The sequence below is a fragment of the Coffea arabica genome, chromosome 4c (assembly GCF_036785885.1).
Source record: "Coffea arabica cultivar ET-39 chromosome 4c, Coffea Arabica ET-39 HiFi, whole genome shotgun sequence".
NCBI classification, from domain to species: domain Eukaryota; kingdom Viridiplantae; phylum Streptophyta; class Magnoliopsida; order Gentianales; family Rubiaceae; genus Coffea; species Coffea arabica.
This window is the reverse complement of record NC_092316.1, coordinates 619,867-640,489: the sequence shown is the minus strand read 5'-3', so window position 1 is coordinate 640,489 and position 20,623 is coordinate 619,867. Positions and strand designations below refer to the sequence as shown.

General features: G+C 36.3%; 2 protein-coding genes across 6 annotated transcripts; one reads left to right on the top strand and one right to left on the bottom strand.

The window, feature by feature from the left end:
• Positions 1 to 4,986: 4,986 nt before the first annotated feature.
• Positions 4,987 to 17,107, top strand: LOC113739547 (1-phosphatidylinositol-3-phosphate 5-kinase FAB1B-like). 5 transcript variants are annotated; one of them, XR_011812845.1, is made up of 13 exons: positions 5,042 to 6,720; positions 7,132 to 7,881; positions 8,243 to 8,396; positions 8,537 to 8,881; positions 9,256 to 10,137; positions 10,264 to 10,595; positions 10,946 to 11,069; positions 11,151 to 11,321; positions 11,811 to 13,388; positions 13,892 to 14,158; positions 14,578 to 15,113; positions 15,287 to 15,378; positions 16,215 to 17,107. XR_011812845.1 is itself a non-coding variant. In XM_027266785.2 (12 exons), the coding sequence occupies exons 2-12, from the start codon at positions 6,125 to 6,127 to the stop codon at positions 14,899 to 14,901; spliced, it is 5,508 nt and encodes a 1,835-aa protein (XP_027122586.1). In that variant the 5' UTR covers positions 4,987 to 5,462; positions 6,072 to 6,124; the 3' UTR covers positions 14,902 to 15,249. The 5 variants fall into 5 exon arrangements, 2 of the variants coding, with proteins under 2 accessions (XP_027122586.1, XP_027122585.1); XM_027266785.2 differs by lacking the exons at positions 15,287 to 15,378; positions 16,215 to 17,107 and having other exon boundaries at positions 4,987 to 5,462; positions 6,072 to 6,705; positions 14,578 to 15,249; XM_027266784.2 differs by lacking the exons at positions 15,287 to 15,378; positions 16,215 to 17,107 and having other exon boundaries at positions 5,042 to 5,462; positions 6,072 to 6,720; positions 14,578 to 15,249.
• Positions 16,378 to 17,541, bottom strand: LOC113739548 (uncharacterized). The gene is made up of 3 exons (XM_027266786.2): positions 17,181 to 17,541; positions 16,949 to 17,076; positions 16,378 to 16,768 (listed from the first exon to the last, which is right to left on the bottom strand). Exons 1-3 carry the CDS (start codon positions 17,352 to 17,354, stop codon positions 16,702 to 16,704), a joined length of 369 nt encoding a protein of 122 aa, XP_027122587.1. The 5' UTR covers positions 17,355 to 17,541; the 3' UTR covers positions 16,378 to 16,701.
• Between the last annotated feature and the right edge of the window lie 3,082 nt (positions 17,542 to 20,623).

Sequence of the window (20,623 nt, the reverse complement as noted above, 5' to 3'; positions counted from 1 at the left end):
GTTCCACTACATATTCTTTTAGATAGCATAAAAAGTAAATTTTTTGTATTTGAAACTATATAAACAGCAGAATACAAGAACAAGATCATAACATGGAAAGCATATAGAGTGCAAATGACATCTTAGTACTATGTAGCATGATTATTTTTCTTTTTTAGTTTCAATGAAGTACAAAATTCTAAGTTAATAAATTTTACAATCATAAAATTTCCAATTAAAATAAACATAAGCTGAATTCCAAATCATATTACATGAAAAAATAATTACTTGAACCATAACTGCATGAATGTAATTAACAGATCCCTGGAGTCAAGAACAATAGGAGAATTTATGAGAAACAAGGTTATTTAACTTAAATAGATAGATAATACCTTGGCCGAGGAGTAGAAGATGATAAAATTACTTTTTTAATTATTTTAGAAAGTGACAACATTATCTCATATTGTACTTTGATCAGAAAAAAAATCTCTGGGATCTACTAAGGAAATTAATATAATTAGTCAATTTTTGGAATTAGAAGTATCAAAAAATAAACTATATGGAGTTCTTGAATAAACCAATTATCAGAAAAAAAAACTACAATCAAAGAAGACAAACCTAAAGAATTTACCTCAATTTAAAGAAAAAACTACGCATTCCACCAAATATTTAATAGTCATAATAAAATCAAAGGGGTGAAACTGAAAAAGAAGAAAGGGTATCGGCTAAACATGGGGACATAAATATGATAATGATTGTTCAAATAATAATTAAGTTAATTAATTGTAATTAAAATCTAATTATGTAAACATCCAATTAATTCCTTAAAGGTTTCAGGAAATTGGAAAGCTTGGATGTTAGTATAATAAATGATTAAAAGGGCTTTTATGTGATTCCATTAAAACACAAGCTTAATTTAGTTGTACTTGATACTCAACTTGACACCAAACATTGAAACATACCAAACCTGCCCCTAACCTTAAATGTTTGAAAGGTTATATAAGTAATTATAGTGAAATTAATGGTATAATGACTTGTACTCAATGTTCCAATTACACTTCAAACACTCTTACATTTCCAAAATAGCCCCACCTTTGCGGTTGAAATCTAAAAACCTTTTTTGTCCTAAATTCGTTCTTGTATAGTATAAGGATATTTTTAACTTTATATTGACAAACGTTTTTTTGTTTTTCGAACCCCTAAAAAAAATTTTTTCCAAATGCTTTTCGAGCAGGTGGGTCCATAAAATGGACTAGAGAAAAGCGATCATATATTTGAAACAACCGATCGAACCAATTTAATTTGGATTTTAATTTATGATAAAATCAATTTATATTAAAACTCGAATATTTTAGCACCCACCTCTTTGCTATCCTTAGAGAAACGGCAAAATAAAGCAATTGAGAGACCAAAACAAAAAAAAAATCATGATCAATTGTCCAATAGACTTCTATGCATGTGTATATGAAAGTGTACCAACTATACTACAGGAGTATGAAATGATTGAGCGAGACAGAGAGTTTGTCTAACAAGTACATTCACACGTAAACTTTTTTAATTAATTTTTTTTGGTAGGTAAAAAATTCTAAATTAAAATTTTTTTACTTATAATTTCTTTTATTTTACCACTCAATCTAACCCTTCCCTTCACTAACTAGGTTTAGATCTTAACGTTGTGAAAAAATAGAATTGAATCATGAAAATGTTTAAATGTAAGGCAAGCAATTAAACTGTGCATTCAAGTAATAAATAAAATATAGAGATAATTTCAAAAAATTCCCTTGAAGTTTTTTCTAATCACACCTAACACCTCTTAAGTTTCTAAAATCACACTTAACGCCCTTAAAATGACAACTTTTGTAATATGTCAGCCTTTTTAAGTAAAAATAATATTAAAAAATATATATAGTAGAGGGACTATAGTATTCTTCCAATTTTGCCTATTTACAAGTTGATTTTTGAATTTTAGAAGATGAATCCGTTTGGATTAGCTGTTTTTGGGGTTATTTTTCAAAAACAGCACTGTAGCATTTCGTTTTTCAAATATTCGTTTTTCAAATACAAGTCCGTTTGGATTAGTTGTTTTTGGGGTTATTTTTCAAAAATTATATAAAAAACTTTTACTGTTGATGTTTTATGGATTATTTTTAGATGTATTTTTAAAACATATTTTCGAGTATTTTTATAATTTTATAACAATATATAATTATACATTTATAAATATTTATAAATAAATAAATTTATATAAATATATATAAATGTATTATATTATATATAATACATAATATAAATATATTTATAAATGTATAAATTATAAATGAATATTAAATAAATGTATAAATGTATAAATTATAATTTTCATATTTTTATATTTATATACATTTATGCATTTATAATACATTTATTAATATTTATAAATAAAAATATTCATATATTTCTATATAAATGTATTATATTATATATAATACATAATATAAATGTATATTATAAATATACATAAATATATATATTATGTTTAAATGTACATTTATATAAATGTTCAATATATATAATATATATTATGTATATATTAAATATATATAATATATAACATTTATATAAATGTATAATAACATATTTATAATATATATAATTTATATAATATATAATATTTATATAAATATATAAAAATATATTTTATATAAAGTAAAATATTTATAATATGTATAAATAAATATATTTAAATTAATATAATATATATATATCCCATACATAATTGAAATATATAAGTTGAAATAAACGAAAATAAAAACAAATATGACTGCAGTATTTACATAGAAATTGAGGGGGTGTAAGTACAATAACTGTTGAATTGTATAATTTTTGTTAATTCATATGATTGTTACAACATCTATGCCAAAGTTTTGGATAGAAAGGAAATAAAATTTTTTGAATACTATTTGTTAACCAATTTTTCAAAAATTTTGTTTTTGATATTTGAACACCATTATAGGTATATTTAATATGTACTTTTTTCATGATTTCAACTATACGCCAGCCTTGTTCTTCATCAAATGAACGATTTTAACATATTTTTTCCTCACTTCTTACTAATTAAACTAGATAACAAGATAAAATCGTAGTTAAAGAAAGATAAATTTTTTATGTTTTGATTGTCTAAGTGCATTTTCTTTTATAAAATCGAACATAAATGTTCTTTCTTTTTTCTTGACCTTTCCCACATAAGATGAAAAAGGCATAAAAAAAATCAACTTGTTTTTATTTTCATATTCTAGTTTTCAAAAATCAACTTACAAAATGGCAAACGTGGAAGAATATTATAGTGTCTATCCTAAATACATTTTTTAATACTATTTTTACCTAAAAGGGTTCATATGTTACAAAAGTTGTCATTCTAAGGGTGCTAAGTGTGATTTCAGAAACTTTAGGGGTGCTAAGTGTGATTAGGAAAAATCTCAAGGGAAGTTTCTGAAATTGTCCCTCAAAATATAAGTTTAAGGGAGCGTTTAATAAAACTAAAAACTGAAATGTATAGTTAGAAAATTGAAAATTAACTACTAAAATCTTTAGGCTTTGTATGATTTAGATATTTTTTTAAAAAAACTTTACTGTAGCATATATGTAAAAAACTTTCACTGTAAATTGTCTGTTTTGAATTAGTTGTTTTTAAAGATGTATTCTTGAAAAATTTTAAATTTGAAATTTTATTAAAGCATTAAAAAAAAATTGTTGTTTTTTACCACAATCACCCGTCACTACCAACTCTATCTCTCTTTCCTTTCCTTCCTCCTCTCATTTTCTTCTCTTATTTTTCCTCCATCTTTCTTTTTCTCCGTCTTGCCCTAATTTGGTCATGAACCAGGGGGAAAGAGAGAGAAGGGGGTTGTGAGAGAGGGACGGGAATGGGAGGATGAGGGAAAAGGGAGGACGAAGGAAAGAAAAAGAGAGGAGAGAAAGAAAAGATGAGCGATAGGAGTGGTAGAGATGACGAAAAGAGGAAAGAATAGGTGATGACAATGGTAGGTGAAAGAATAAAAGATGATAGAATTTATTTATTTTTAATATGTATATGAATATGAAGTGGGAGGGAGGAATGCGAAAGAGTGTGTGTGCGTATGTGTATTTAGGAGAAAGAGAGAGGGTGTGTATGTGTATTTAGGAGAAAGAGAGTGGGTGTGCATTTGTGAGAGAGATATGTATACATGTTCGAAAGTGTATATGAAATAATTTTTCATATAAATATATCATACTAATTTGACAATTCAACCAATTAAATGATACACTTTTAGTTAAAATTTCGTATACATGTTAAGTCCTTCTTAATAATTAAAACACAAGCAAACTATTATTGTGTTTGGATATGAGATTATTTAAAATAATTACTGTAGTACTTTTTTTTTCCCTATATGATGTATATGAAATAAAAAGAATGATTAAAAAGATAAAAAAAATGTATTAAAAAATATATTTATAATGCAAACAAATAATTTTTGAACAAATAATTCATATCCAAACACTCTCTGTATATCAGCGAACAAGTTTAAGTTGAACCTTAAGGGGATGATCGGCTTTAAAAAAAATCAAAATAAAAAACGTTTGTCAAGAAATTTTAAAGTTGTTGACTCCACTATTTAATCCATTTTTCTTCACTTTTTTGTTTTTTAGTCTGTCAACAAACCCTATGGCTTGCCTTCGGGAGCATTTGACTTTCTTGCGTGTTGAACAAGGTTCGCTCAGTGACGTAGGCTTGTATCCCAAATAGCCCAACCACAGCTATCAGGACGCGTTGACCGATGAATGAGTTAGCAAAAGAAGTACTCCCACAAATGCGGTACCCCACCAGCCCCCGTTACGCCCCACCAAGCAAGGGGGGAAAAAAATGGAAAGAGAGAGAAAACGACGTAGTAGTGAGTTGAAATTGACGAGAGAGGCTTGCACTGCATCAGCTGCATGTGCATGAGTGAGTTAATGAATTCTCCGTGTTAGATTGTAGGATTGTATTGTTCCGTTATCAAACGGATTTTGCCTAGTTATACAATTAGTATCATTATTGTTATACAATTACTGCTACCATTTAGCGAACAGCTCACCGTGGGCTGGGCGAACAAGTCAGAGTAGAAGATCATACTTAAGATTAGTCGGTCATTTTCGATTTGGGTCGCGTCCCCACAATTTATTTCTTTATTCATTGTGATATATATAATTATATCCGCTTCCCCATTTTCCCCCCCTATTTTTAATTTCTCGACTGCAATTTCTCAATTGCACGGGAGAGGAGAAAAAAAATTCAAGGATATTTATTTTATTTATGTAAAGTTGTTTTTTTTTTTTGGCTTAATTCTGGGGATTTCTTATTTATGTGTTCCTAAGAGGTGGACACAGGGTGTTTTCTTCTTGACCCGAATTCATCATCATCAATCCCGCGGATGTCTCTCGGATTCTATCGAGAAAATCGCGTTCTACTCGATTGATTATAATCAAAGGTTCGGTGTGTACTGAGATTTTTTCTTTTTTTTTTTTCAAATAGAAATGAAATTTTCGAATAGATTTGTTACCGGTTTCTGCTCGATTCAAATGTAAATGGTGAAGTTGAGGTCGCTTTCAGAATTTATTCGCTCATCGATTTTGGGCTTTGGGCTGAGGAGTTTTAAAATTGGGGTTCACTTGTGGAATTTGAATGGCGATCAGTATACTATTGGCCATGATAGATAGTTATGCTATGTGAGTTTTTCCTTTTTTCCACTGTTTTGGGGCCTGGAAAGGGGGGTTGATATTATTTGCAATTTCGAAAGGCGGAATAAGAGTCTTAAGCCCTTTCCTTTTTTTTTTTCGGGTGGCAATTGGTTTTATTCGTGGAGGCTGCGCTGGGTTGTGGGGAAGGTTGTTCACTAATTGGGTTTCTGATTCTTGTTATTTGATTTGTTCTGGTAATTGAAGCGATGGAGAATGTGTACATATTTCTCTTAAGAATTAGCTGCTTTCCCATTTATTCCAACTTCAAGGGGTTGCTTGGTGATTAGCCCTTGTTTGGATTTGGCATTTGCTTGGCGTCTTATCTTGTTTTGTTTTGGGTTTTTGACACATGAGAGCAGTAAGCAAATGAGCCTATCACAATGGTGAAAGGAAAAGGAGGGTTGCATAGTCGATGGATGCTGCGGATAACCCATTTCCGGCTCTAGTTGGAAAGCTGAAGTCGTGGATCCGGCGGAGTGAGCCGGCTAATGTGTCCAGGGACTTTTGGATGCCCGATCAGAGTTGTAGGGTATGCTACGAGTGTGACTCCCAATTTACATTGTTTAACCGAAGGCACCATTGCCGACATTGTGGCCGGGTATTCTGTGCCAAGTGTACATCTAATTGGATTCCTGCATCATCTCTTGGACCAAGGACTCCCAGTGAAGAGTCAGAAACGATCAGGGTATGTAATTTCTGTTTCAAGCAATGGCAGCAAGGCATAGCTGCTGGTGTTGATAATGGGATTCAGTTTCCCAGTCTGGATCTCAGTGCTTCGCCATCGACAACCAGTTTCATTAGCAGCAAATCTAGTGGAACCATTAACAGTAGTAGCATTACTCTTGCATCAATGCCACACTCTGATGGGGTTAGCCCTCATCAGTCTGCAGCGATGGAAACTGCCTTAGAAAGGCAACCTGTCGGAGAATCAAGAACATGCAATGGTCATGATTCGGAGACAGCTCATAGAGATCAGTCTTCTAATCAATTCGGGTATAGCATTATCAGGTTGATTTCTTTTACATAATTTTGGTTGCTTGTTCAGAGTCATATTTTTTGTTCTGAAGTTGCCAAGTAAGTGAATGAGTGTGGTATATTCTTTGAACCGCGGCATAATCAAGTATCCTGGTACCTGAAATCATTGCAGGCAATTTCCTTGATATGCTTGATTTTTGGCATCAGGCGCATTTTTCAGTGAGGACACTTTCCTTAAATTAAGTGAAAGGCATTCTAGTACAGATGCCATGTCATTTAGGTTCACCATGAGCTTGTGCCAACTCAATGGCCTGGTTTATGGCTGCTCCATGGATATTGCACATGGCTGACTTGATAACTTTTTTCTTTTCACCTTTTCAATTCAGTGAGTTGATATTATAATGTTGCAGCTACTTAATTGTTGCTTATGTTTTCTGGGTCCAGGAATAGTGATGATGAAGATGAATTTGGAGTTTACCGGTTAGATTCCAAAACGAGGCATTTTCCTCATCTTAATGGTTACTATGGTCACATGCAGTTTGATGAGATTGACAATGAATATGAATCACGTAAAGTGCATCCTGATGCTGAGGCTGTTGATTCAAAAAGCATTAGTAGCTTGACATTACAAAATAGTTTAGATTTTCATTCCCAGGCTTCTGAAGAAGTCCAACAGATTACCCAAAAAGAAGGTGGACATGATGGTGGTGATGAATGTGAAGCGCCTTCATCTTTAATTGCAGCAGAAGATGTTGATGCTGAACCGGTGGACTTTGAGAACAATGGAGTTCTATGGCTTCCACCTGAACCTGAAGATGAAGAAGATGACCGTGAAGTGCATCTGTTTGATGATGACGATGACGGGGATGCTGCTGGAGAGTGGGGCTATCTACGTGCTTCAGGCAGTTTTGGAAGTGGGGAATTCCGAAGTAGGGAAAAGTCAAATGAGGAGCACAGGAGGGCCATGAAGAATGTAGTTGATGGACATTTTAGGGCTTTAGTTGCTCAGCTTTTGCAGGTTGAGAATCTCTTTGTAGGTGATGAAGACGACAAAGAGAGTTGGTTAGAAATAATTACATCTCTGTCCTGGGAGGCTGCTTCAATGTTAAAGCCTGATACGAGTAAGGGTGGGGGAATGGACCCAGGAGGATATGTGAAAGTAAAATGTATAGCTTCTGGGCGTCGTAGTGAGAGGTAAGGTCTTTGAACTTCCAAGTAATTATTTCCGCATTGTGCTATTCAGCTTAGGCACTTGGAAAGTTTTGATGGAGTTGGTGTGCAGCCTAAGTTTTGTTGTCTTACATTACTTTTCAGAAGTGTTTTTTAGAGCTCTGTTAAGATACTTGATTAAGTTACATGTGAATGGTATAGACTACTAAATTGTACTTAAAACAACCTCAGTCTTGATGCCTGTCACTGGTGCTTTCATCATTTAGTTAAGTATAATTTAAACTGATCTTTGAGCTTCTGCCTCTCTCTGAGTTGTTTAGCAGATTAAGAAAGCGCTCATGCTATCATTTTAAATTCCTCATTTGTTTGAAGACTTTCTTTTCAGTATGGTGGTGAAAGGGGTTGTTTGTAAGAAGAATGTTGCTCACAGAAGGATGATATCAAAGATAGAGAAACCTCGCATACTAATCCTCGGAGGAGCACTTGAATACCAGAGGGTTTCTAATCTCTTGTCAAGTTTTGATACACTGTTGCAGCAGGTTAGTTCTATAACCACCATTCTCGTGTTGCAAGTCAGAGACGGACTGTCTATTACATTGTTAGCATAATGTGATCTTTTCTCCATGAGAATTCTTATATCCTGGAGGTTTCATTCTTAAGGAATTGTACCCTTTTCCAGGAAATGGATCATCTGAAGATGGCTGTAGCAAAAATTGATTCCCACAATCCTGATGTTCTCCTGGTGGAGAAATCTGTTTCTCGTTATGCACAAGAGTATCTTCTTGCAAAGGACATATCACTTGTTTTAAATGTCAAAAGACCACTTCTAGAGCGCATAGCTCGCTGCACAGGTTGTCAGATTGTACCTTCAATCGACCATCTCTCATCTCAAAATTTGGGATACTGTGACATGTTCCATGTTAAGAGGTTTCTAGAAGAGCATGGCACAGCTGGACAGAGTGGAAAAAAGCTGGTAAAAACATTGATGTATTTTGAAGGATGTCCAAAGCCACTTGGTTGCACTGTAAGTAATTACACTAATTTAAGATTGGTGCATGTCTAGATGGATGGGTTTGTGAAGGTCTTTCACTTAATTTTAGATAGATTCTGATAAAAGTCTCGGATACTGATTTTCTTCCTTGACTTTGATGACTTGAAAATTTGTCAGATTCCATGTGGCTATAAATTAATATTATCCTCCTACTTCAGCCTGCAGAATTTCAATTTCGGGTCTCCAGTTTCTTTGAAGTGTTCAAGTTTGAATTGATATTATACTTATTGGACTTCTTTGAAATTAGTTGATATGTTGCCATGGATGTAAATACTTGCTTGATTTCTTTGAAATTAGTTGATATGTTGCCATGGATGTAAATACTTGCTTGATTTTGTCTCTTTCAGGTACTACTTCGAGGTGCCAATGGCGATGAATTGAAAAAGGTAAAACATGTTGTGCAGTATGGAGTTTTCGCAGCTTATCACCTGGCCTTGGAAACATCTTTTCTTGCTGATGAAGGAGCCTCTCTGCCAGAGCTACCATTGCATTCTCCAATTACTGTGGCACTTCCAGATAAACCATCTACCATTGAGAGATCCATCTCAACAATACCTGGTTTTACTGCCCCGAGTAATGAACATACTATTGGACATCATTCTGAAGTTGAACCGCAAAGGTCAATTAGCCTGCCCATTCCAGAACAGTTCAAGGCCACAAGTTTGTTTGGTCATGAGATGAATTCTCCGAATTGCTCTAGCTCAAATGCTGCTGTTGTGTCTCATTCCATAAAGCAGACTGTCACATCTGCTGGGCAGATTCTTTCAAAAACTTCATCATGTGAGCCCTCTCCTTGTCTTTCTTTGGAGGACAAGATTACGGGGAATTTGACTGAGTCTACTGGTGTAAAAGCATCTATGGCCAATGACATTCAGCATGCTTCAGGAGATCCTATCATTCCTAATGGTTTTATGCCTTCAATACCACCGGTTATAGGCGTTGTGGCCGATGATGTGCTGAATGATTGTGATGGACTTGATAGAACTCAAAATAATCTAGATCTGTCTTCATCGCAGCTAAATATAAAGCAAGTTCTTGAGGAACCAGTTTCTTCAAAGGAAGAGTTTCCTCCTTCCCCTTCTGACCACCAAAGCATTTTGGTTACCTTATCATCTAGATGTGTCTGGAAAGGGACTGTTTGTGAAAGGTCCCATCTCTTTCGGATCAAGTACTATGGAAATTTTGACAAACCATTGGGACGATTTTTACGAGATCATTTATTTGATCATGTACTAATATCTATCTTAAGCCTTGCTAAAAACCAATGCATGCTGGTGTTTTAATTTTCTGATTGGAATGCCTTGGATATTTTACTGTGACTAAGGCTCTTTTCTTTTCTTTTCTTTTCTTTTTAGAGTTACAGATGCCGCTCATGTGAGATGCCTTCAGAAGCGCATGTTCAGTGTTATACCCATCGACAAGGCACCCTTACAATTGCTGTGAAGAAGCTGCCAGAGTTTCTTTTACCAGGTGAAAAGGAAGGAAAGATTTGGATGTGGCACAGGTGCCTTAAGTGTCCACGAACCAATGGTTTCCCTCCTGCAACTCGAAGAGTAGTGATGTCTGATGCTGCTTGGGGATTGTCTTTTGGAAAGTTTCTTGAGCTCAGTTTTTCAAACCATGCAGCTGCTAGCAGGGTAGCAAGCTGTGGCCACTCTTTACACAGAGACTGTTTGCGATTTTATGGGTAAAAAATTCATTCCTTTTGTTGTCATTGTTTTCAAGGAGCTACAATGTTTTTTTGACCCTTCCTGCAAAGCTTAATATTCAAGTATGGTGGGCCATAAAATTTTATCTATTATATATTCCTGATGAAGTTGAAATAAAATTTAGGCAGTGCATGCACTTGGTTCTATGAGCACCTATCTCATTAGTAAAAATCTAGGCTATTCATTTGTTTGAAAATTTTTGGACAACTTGTGTCTTTTCATGCAATGTTCCTGAAATACCTGCTAGATGAACTTTTTTTGTGTGATGGGTAGAGTATTTGTCTTCTGCTTTCCTTTGAATTCCTTGATGATGGTCATGGGTTTTCAGATTTGGGCAAATGGTTGCTTGTTTCCGTTATGCATCAATTGATGTTCACTCAGTCTATCTTCCTCCTCCAAAACTTGATTTCAACTTCGAGAATCAAGAATGGGTACAACAAGAACTGAATGAGGTACAAATGCATGCTTTTGGGTATTTTAGTATCCCAAATTGATCTATCTTCACTGGCTGTAATTGAACAAATTTTGGTCAGGTGGTTGGCTGGGCTGAGCTTTTGTTTTCTGAGGTATTAAATGCTCTCCGTCTTTTGGTGGAGAAAAATTTTGGTCCAGGCTTGCCAAGCAGTGGCAAAAAAGCACCAGAATCAAGGCATCAAATGGCAGATTTAGAAGCAATGTTGCAGAAGGAAAAGGTGGAATTTGAGGTAAGCACTCATTTTTCATTCTTATATTTAGCCTTTTCTTTTCTTTCTTGCTGAAGTATGTTTGCTTCTCGAAGAAGCAAAGACTTTTTCTGCACTCATGGATTCAGTCAGCAATGATGACTCATGGTTAGATGCATCCATCTTGTGTTCTGCTTCTTATTTTCTCTTTGCAATGTTGATTGGGATGTAAATTTCCTCTTATTGGCTAGTCTATTTTGACTTTGTTGTTCATTTACTTCAGTTTGGTTAAAAAAAATGTTAAATTTTACACGTGGGGCACAATATCAACTAGGTGAAAAGGATAATCTTCTTCATTAGATTTGAAGAAGTTTTGTCATCTGATGCATTAAATTGTATTTTTTTCACAAATTGATAGAGCTTAGAGCCTTGTTGTTTGAACATTACCGAATACTGTCACTTTGACTATGTTCTTCACTTTAGAACATCTATTTAATATTTGCTTCTATAACAGACTTTATGTCTTTTCAGGATGCCCTTAATAAAATTCTGAATAAGGAGGCTAGGAAGGGCCAACCCGCGGTTGATATTCTTGAAATCAATCGATTGCGTAGACAACTACTCTTTCAATCTTATATGTGGGACCACAGGCTGATATATGTAGCCAGTTCAGATAACATTTGTCAGCGTGAGATGGCAGTTGCCAATTCAGCTCCTGATGTGAGACCCAATGAGGAGATATGTGATTTAAATGTTTCTGTTAGACCAGGCCAGGGTTTCGACAGTTCTAATTTGGCTTCTCCTGATGTAAATCTAGATGAAAGTCATCATCATGGGGTTAGCGGTGGTGAGGATCCTCCTGAATTTATTTGTGATCGTGGAGTTGGTGGCTTGAAAAATCCTGCTGTACTTGTTCATCAGGAAACTGACGGTTCAAATCCTAATAGTGTAAAAGGAAATCTGTCATTTCCTTCTAGCGTGACAGACATTCGTGATGAATCCGTTTCTTTAGAGTCTAATGTAAGTGTTCATGGCGTCCTATCTGATGGGCAATTTCCAGTTATGGTGAGTCTGTCAGAGACACTTGATGCTGCTTGGACTGGTGAAACTAATCCTGGTCTGGGGTTATCAATGGATGATATGCATAAAGTTTCTGATACAGCTTCATTGGATTCATCGACTACTGGAGGAGCTGCAGAAATGTTGGACACAGAGGGCCATGGTGAGGAACTGACTGGCGCTAAAATTGTGCCATCTCCTTTTTTGTCCTCCAGAGTTTCTGATAACGTGGAAGATACTGTCAGCTGGCTAGGTCTTCCCTTCATAAGCTTCTATCGCTCATTGAATAAAAACTTTTTAGGTAATAATCAGAAATTGGACACGCTGTCTGAGTATAATCCTGTCTATATCTCCTCATTCAGACAGTTGGAACTTCAAGGTGGGGCCAGGTTGCTCTTACCTGTTGGGTTTAATGACACAGTGGTTCCAGTGTATGATGATGAGCCTACGAGTGTTATAGCTTATGCCCTGGCTTCCCCCGATTATTTGGTCCAACTGTCTGATGATCTTGAGAGACTGAAGGACATGGCAGACTTAACATCATCTCTGCTGTCCTTTGACTCGGGGAGTTTTCAATCTTTTCACTCGATGGACGAAATAGCCTTGGAACCTTATAGAAGTCTTGGTTCTGCAGATGAAAGTATCTTATCCATGTCCAGTACTCGTAGCTCCTCGGTGTTGGATCCTTTTTCTTACACAAAAGCTATGCACGCCAGAGTGTCTTTGACAGATGATGGGCCCCTTGGGAAGGTGAAATATACTGTGACCTGTTACTACGCTAAGCGTTTTGAAGCTTTGAGGAGGATTTGTTGCCCATCTGAGATTGACTTCATAAGATCTCTTAGCCGCTGTAAGAAATGGGGAGCCCAGGGTGGCAAGAGTAATGTCTTTTTTGCCAAAACCTTGGATGATAGGTTTATTATTAAACAAGTCACTAAGACTGAGCTGGAATCTTTCATAAAGTTTGCTCCTGGATATTTCAAGTATCTTTCTGAATCTATTGGTTCAGGAAGCCCTACATGTCTGGCAAAGATACTTGGGATTTATCAGGTACTTCTAGGGACTGAATTTGAGTTGGTAGAAGTTGGAGTTTAATAAATTACGAATGAAAGTAAATTTGGAATTTAAAGGCTTATTTTTAAACTCTTACAGTGATCGTAGTAATAGTATGGTTTGCAGAAAGCAACCTTCACATAGGTAGGCATCAGAATGCTTGCAAGATGCTAGTTTTACTTACGTCTGTCCATTTTATGAAATAAAACCCTCATCTGGTGTGTGGTAAGGATTGGTTTTACCACTAGGCCAATATCCTTGGAATTCTAGTTTGATGTCCAGTGCTTTCTTAAACTAGGCCAAGATCCATGGATTGTACTTTGACTTCTATCACTTTCTTATACTCTGCTAGAAAATAAATGTTGTAATTGGATATCACTTGTAGGTTCTTGTCCTTTCCCCTCATTTTTGGTTCGGCGAAGCATTTTTCTGAACCCCCGATAATTGTTATTTTTGCCTTCTTGGAACTTATTATATTGTCATTTCCTTGATTGCTGAAGGTTACGTCGAAGCATGTTAAGGGGGGAAAGGAATCAAAGAGGGATGTTCTTGTTATGGAGAACCTTCTTTTTGGGAGAAACTTGACCCGGCTTTATGATCTAAAAGGATCTTCCAGATCTCGATATAATCCGGATTCCAGTGGAAGTAACAAGGTTTTGCTGGATCAGAACTTGATTGAAGCAATGCCAACTTCTCCTATATTTGTTGGAAACAAGGCAAAGAGGTTGCTTGAAAGAGCAGTTTGGAATGATACTGCATTCCTTGCAGTAAGTTTCCAACTTTCTCTAACGGCTTAGTCAGTAAACGTGTAACATGTCAGACATATGACATATGGTAGCATATATATTGTCTCTTGAAGAGAATCTCCAAACTTGGCTTTTTTGACCACTTTAGGTGCGCTAATATATACTCCATCTTTTGTTTTTGTGTGAACTGTTGATGATTAACTATCTCTGACCAGCTAGGATGCCCTATGTACAATAATTTGAGCTTAGCTCATGAAAATTTGGTTTATCTTCCCATGAAAACTTTTTTTTTGGTTGGGGGGGGGGTGGGTGGCGCTGTATGAGTGAGTGTTGTGTTTGTGTCAATTTTCACATGGCATGTCCTTCGCGTTGCATTTCCTGGGTCTTTTTTCCCTGATAGATGCATGTTATCACTACTGACGATCTGATTACTTTTGCAGTCAATTGATGTAATGGACTATTCATTGTTGGTTGGTGTTGATCAAGAGAAGCATGAACTTGTTCTTGGGATTATCGACTTCATGCGGCAGTATACATGGGACAAGCACTTGGAAACATGGGTGAAGGCGTCTGGAATCCTTGGAGGTCCAAAAAACACACCACCAACAGTAATCTCACCTAAGCAATACAAAAAGAGGTTTAGAAAAGCAATGACAACCTATTTTCTGATGGTTCCAGATCAATGGTCTCCGCCTACTATAGTTCCCAGCAAGTCTCAGAATGATTTATCTGAGAACTTGCAGGGTGGAGGTGCTGCTCAGTGATCAAGTAAATTGGCCAATCTGTACATGTGAAGATATATTTTTGGGAGCATGCTCCTGCATTATTCTTCTAGTTCATATATGGTGCTTTTGCCATTTCGAATTCTTTTGGAGGGAACTTCCAAATACCTTCTTTAACAGCAGAATTCATGATTGTTTATCAATGGCTGAAGAACTTGGCTTTACTACCTGGGAAATGCTCAGCAGCATAAAAAGTAGAGTGACCTTTTCTTGAAATGATTTTGTAAAATGGTTTTTGGTACTTTTTTTTTCTTTCATTTTGTATTTAGAATTTAAGATGTAAATCCATTTTGATCATGCAATTGCAATTTTGTGTAACATATTAACTCATCGCGGTTTCTTATTTTTCCCTTGTGCGTGCTTGAAGTTTATCACAATGCGTTGGCTTCCTGGATGAAGGACGAAATATGATGGCTAATCACAGAATACGTGTCCATATCCCTTGAAGAAGACTCGTAGGTGATGTGTCCTCTCCTCTGGGTTTGATGTTCTTGTCTGATAATAGTACTTGTTTTGAGAATTCTGCAGTACCGGAATGGGTCAAATATTCAGATTTCTTGGTTGTTTTAGATTGGAGATGAGGTGGTCTGAAATCTGAATGATTTTGCGCTGCTCCATTTAGTGATGTTGCACTAATCTGTTCCAGCATTTAGCATTCTCGAAATTAGTTTTGATTTTCATTGAGATAGGGCTCTTAGTGGTTAGCATATTATGAGTTAGAACTCATTAATGGGTGCAATTTTCCTCCATATTCGAGTGCTATTCTCAGTCTCTCTCTTTCATATTTGTCTATCTAGTGACATGTTGAAAGAAGCTAGTTGTGGATATCAGAGAGTTGTACAACAGCACGGTCATCACGAGTTGCTGTGGTCATTCTTCCTGTCTCGAAAAAGGCTTTTCCTTTCCTAAACAAATAATGATGGATTCCGTTTGGATGGAGCAGTATTAATTAAAAAAAAAAAAAAAAGAACACCTCAAGAGTCTTTTTTGAACAGGTTTTTCAATCAAAGAATTTTTTTTTTTGTTGTTTTAAATCTCGAATGAATATATGGTACTACCAGAGAAAGTGCCATAATTATTATTTTCAAATAAGTTTTTCTATCTCTTGTGCATATCTCTTGATTAGCAGTAAGTAGAAACCAACTTCTGGGTGCCGGTGCCCATCACTGAAGCTCTGGGTGCCGGTGCCCATCACTGAAGCGACTGGTGGTCTGTTATCTCGGTGTCTCTTGTTTAATCTTTTTCCCTCGATTGAATGCTCCCTGTGAATAATCAATACTCAGCTGGCGATATAGGTGAGAATGACGATGGAAACAAAGCACCATCAGGGACAAAAACTGGCCTAGATGACCCCTTCTGATGTGCAGAGCGTGACAAAGGAAATCTTTATCAGTATGGCGTGTAGGTATGCCGTTTTGGGATCGAGGATGCAGGGGAAGGGACATAAATAAATAGATATTGTAAATACCAACGAGGAGGGTCGAATTATTAGAGGTTATACCAGCTGCTAATACCATGGTGGCCGTGATATTGAAAGGCCAACATTCTATCTTTACAACAAAGCGGACCATCCAGAATTTGTTGATCTTTGCTGGTCAGTTTCATCGCACATAACCCAAGGATCAATCGGGTGTAAGACCGTATATACAAGTATTATGTTTTATGCAGAAACTGAGGATTGAGCAGAAGAATGAGATGAAGGAAGCAGCCATCGATTATTACAGTCCGGATTGATGCTGTTGCCTCGCCGCGGCACCGTGTCCTGTCTCAGCCTTTGCCTAATTACGTCTTGTCACTGTCCACCACTTGAAGCAAACTTCTTTCCAGTAGGTCAATGATCTCTGCTTCTCTGCAAGCCAAACATTATTATTAAAAAAAAGAAGCAATCTTTAGTCACCACTCACTACTACTCACAACCTAGCAAGAGGTGATGAGTCACTTTTTTAAACTAGTGGCAAGATGTACGTTAACCCCAGGAGAAAGGGTTGTTTTTTGTAGGAGAATCTGTGGTCTATTTCTTGCTGTGTACCTTTGATTAACAGCAGTGAATCTTGAAGAAAGATGGTGTAGACGAGGACCTTCATCGATTCCTTCACATGTTATCTCCCCATTTTCTTCTCTGTAACAGACGATTCCATTGGATGGATCCTCAAAAACCTGAAACAGTCAAACCTATTAGCGTACAAAACCAAGTAGTCCTTAGTCTTACCATACATACGTTTAAATTGTCAATCAGCCGGAGAGGAAATGAAGATGATTACCTTGTTTCTTGTAGGTGATCTGATCTGAAAGGGCGTTGTACTAATACTACTTCCAGTGCTGTTGACTGATATGTGATTCTCTGCACTCATCATCACTATGCTCGCAGGCTTTCTGGAAGCAGATTCTTGGATGATGATGGGAGCAGAAACAGAAATCGAGTATCTCACAGCCATTGATTCTCTAGGTATAAGCTAAGTAGTGGAGTGGAGTGGAGTGGAGTGGAATACCAGAAAGAACTTTTACTAGCATATACTAATACTACTATGTGATGAACAAAACAAGGAGATGCTGAATTGATGATCGCTTGTACTCTTCCTTTTGCTAGCTAATTAAGGAATTTCCATTAAATACAAGGCTTATTATAGGCCATACAGGACAATATCCGACGTGTATATACTTGCAGTATTTGATTGCTTTGGCTGAATTACAAAAAAAATGTTCCTCTTTTTATTTTCCGGGTCATCATTAGGCCATGTAAGGAAAGAGCACGTAGGGGGTGATGTATCGTATTATAGTAAAAGATAAATTAGGCCATTTAGCTGCTAATGTCTAATCAGTTGATCTCAGCATTAGTGGATTACTTTAGGTAAAACCTGCGTGTTGGTGGGCTCCATTTTAGCTTATCTTCAAACTGTTGATGCTGCTGTCATCCAGTCGGTTGACGCCAACATGATGATTTTCAATTTCATTTGAGCCCCCATTCGTATTTTCTAAGGGTGGTAAGTATGCCGGTAATCAAGAATTAGTCCAACAATAGAAAGTTGTATAATATGATACGTCAGAGCGAAAAAAAAAAAATGAATTTCCATTCGGGGGATGGATGCCATACCCTGTGTTTGTCTTGTATTTCCATTCAGGGGTCGATTTTGGTTTGTAAACATTTTGGAGAAAAACCTCATATATATATATATATATGTGTGTGTGTGTGTGTGTGTGTGATATAACTCTTGAAAAAATAAACTTTTTTAGAGAAAAGAATATATATATAACTCTCCAATTAGATATCAACCAGGCTAAGGCTCTAAGCTAAGCGCCGAGCGGGAGACATGCACACGTTGAGATGGCATGATGAATGAAGTCGACGTTTCGGGTTCAGGTACTGGTGACTGGTGATAAGAGGAAGACTGAGACGTGACAGTTTGTTCCCTAATTTGTTATTGTTCCTTAGGCAGAAGAACTGGGAAAAAAAAAATATCTTGACACGAACACAGAACAATTAGCTGAAGCATCTAATTGGATTTGTTGGATGTGGGCCTGAAATGACCTGCTGGTTTCTTGTTTTAAAGAAATTCGTGGTGCCATCAAAATCAAGCGACGGCTTTCCTGGGGCCAACATGCCGTAGTATTCAAGGACTGGCGGTTGATTGTTACCTTCTTCGAGGAGGAATAGCATTATAATGCTACTACGATCACCGGTTGAAACAAGAAACAGGCGAGGAATGAGATTTGAGAAGCGGAAAAAAAGAGAGAGGGATTAGAACTCAAAATCTTGAATTCCATTCATCCTAGCTTGATTGCTTGCTTCCTTTGACATTAGATATGGGCAGTTGGCAGGAGGAATCAGCAGGTTCAACCAAGATGATCACAAAGCTGATCCAATTCGTGGTACGAGTTGCTCGAATCAAACATTCTATGCTCAAAACAAACCAAGATAATATTAGGGGACGGCTACTGCACTGTTGTCTGAATGTGGTAGCAACATCCAACATAGCAAGCAATCAAGCAATATGTATAGTAGTAAATACCAGTAGTTCTATATTGGTCCCGAACTCCGGCGAGCAACAATAAGACAGATGCTTCTGTTAATTGAGCGGAGCACATTCAGTGATTAAAGCGCGTGTTGGAAAATTAAGGTGTGCTACTTCAACTGTTTCACAAATAATTATGCGGCTGTGGTTTCCTGTTTTCCGATCACAAGTTGTAGACTTGTTGAGCAATTAGGCCCGAATGCTGACTAATTCTATGTTTAATGCATTAGTTGCATCAATCCCACAAAAAAAAAAAAAAAGAAGCAAGCATTATTGCGAGTGCAGGTCTGCACGCTACACCAGTGAACCCAACGCAACGCGCACGCCTTGTATCCGTGTAATAGACCTTGTTTGAATTGCTAACTTTCTGTCGGAAAATTACGTTGTTTTTCATGATCACATTTTCCTATTGTCTTTTTCCTTCATATACATCAAATCATTACAGTATTTTTTGCATGAAGAATCATGAAAAATACAATCCAAACACAACCTTAGTCTTCCTACCACCTAACTAAATAAAGGGGTTGCACGCCACTGTTTTTTTTTTACTTTGTTAGGTAAATGAATTGCATTTCATCGAGTAGTATATTTGGATAGACATTTTTTTTTTATCTTATAAAAGTTTTCCAAATAATTTTTAATCCAAACAAACTCAGTCACGTGGTTCGATAGCCATTATCTACATGTGTGTTTTGATAGGAGATTATTTTGAATAATCACTTTAAAATTTTTTCGTGATGCAACGTTATTTCAAATAATTATTATAATACTTTTTTTTTTTTATATAATGTGAGATAAAGAGATGTCTATAAAATAGAATGATTGATTGAAAACATATTTTATAATGCAAGCAAATAATTTTTTACAAATAATGCCAACAGATAATGGGTGAGATTTAAGAAGAAAGAGCGATAATGAAGATTTGAACCCATCAATGTTTTACTTACATCATAAATAAATTTTTTTATTATACTAACTATATTTTCATTTCACGTGCGTACATACGTCACGTCACAAAAAAATACTACTATTAGTGTTTTTCCAAACAATTATTCCAAATGGAGTAATTTTTTAAGTTTTGCAGCCGGGATTCTTCTCCCGTCGTCCAACTTCGGGATACCTTCTCGATGTGGTTAGTCACTCGCTAGCAACAGAGACGCAGCACAGGTTACGCACGCTACGGAGTACACGAAGTTTTCAATAATAGCATTTGATCATGTGGCCATCTCTGGTTGCTCAGCACTCGATTATCGTCTGTAATCTCGAAGCATCTCTTTTTTGAACTCGTAAAAGGGTTCTAGTATTTGATTAGGATAAGACTACTGTTGAGTTTCTAGGTGGCAACAAACAAGTGGTGTAAATGGTAATCCATGGATCAGCTTGCAAAATTGTTCTATATCCGGAGACAGGCTGGCTGTAACTTTTGAGACAGTAGCAGCTTGCAACCAGCAATACCTTCTGAAACATCACCAAGTAAACAAGGAGGATTAGGGAGGACTTATGAGGCGGATACAGATTAAAATACTTGAATTCTTTTTCCCTATTATTTACCCTTTCTTTCTTAACCCGGCAAAGAAGGCCGTCTATCTCGTCTTCTCCTCTTTCTGGCTGGCGCTATCGTGCCTGCATATGAATTATGAGGAGACTCCCAAAGCTCCCTCTGCCTTTTTAGGGTCACTTGCGTGGTAGCACGT

Excerpts from the sequence above, each read along its gene's own strand:
- LOC113739547 (XM_027266784.2), top strand. The coding sequence starts at position 6,125 with ATGGATGCTGCGGATAACCCATTTCCGGCTCTAGTTGGAAAGCTGAAG. Across the intron at positions 7,882-8,242 it reads TCTGGGCGTCGTAGTGAGAG|TATGGTGGTGAAAGGGGTTG; the intron begins GTAAGGTCTTTG and ends CTTTCTTTTCAG. Across the intron at positions 14,159-14,577 it reads ATGATACTGCATTCCTTGCA|TCAATTGATGTAATGGACTA; the intron begins GTAAGTTTCCAA and ends TTACTTTTGCAG.
- LOC113739548 (XM_027266786.2), bottom strand. The coding sequence starts at position 17,354 with ATGGCTGTGAGATACTCGATTTCTGTTTCTGCTCCCATCATCATCCAA. Across the intron at positions 17,077-17,180 it reads GATCACCTACAAGAAACAAG|GTTTTTGAGGATCCATCCAA; the intron begins GTAATCATCTTC and ends TGACTGTTTCAG. Across the intron at positions 16,769-16,948 it reads TTCACTGCTGTTAATCAAAG|AGAAGCAGAGATCATTGACC; the intron begins GTACACAGCAAG and ends TTTGGCTTGCAG.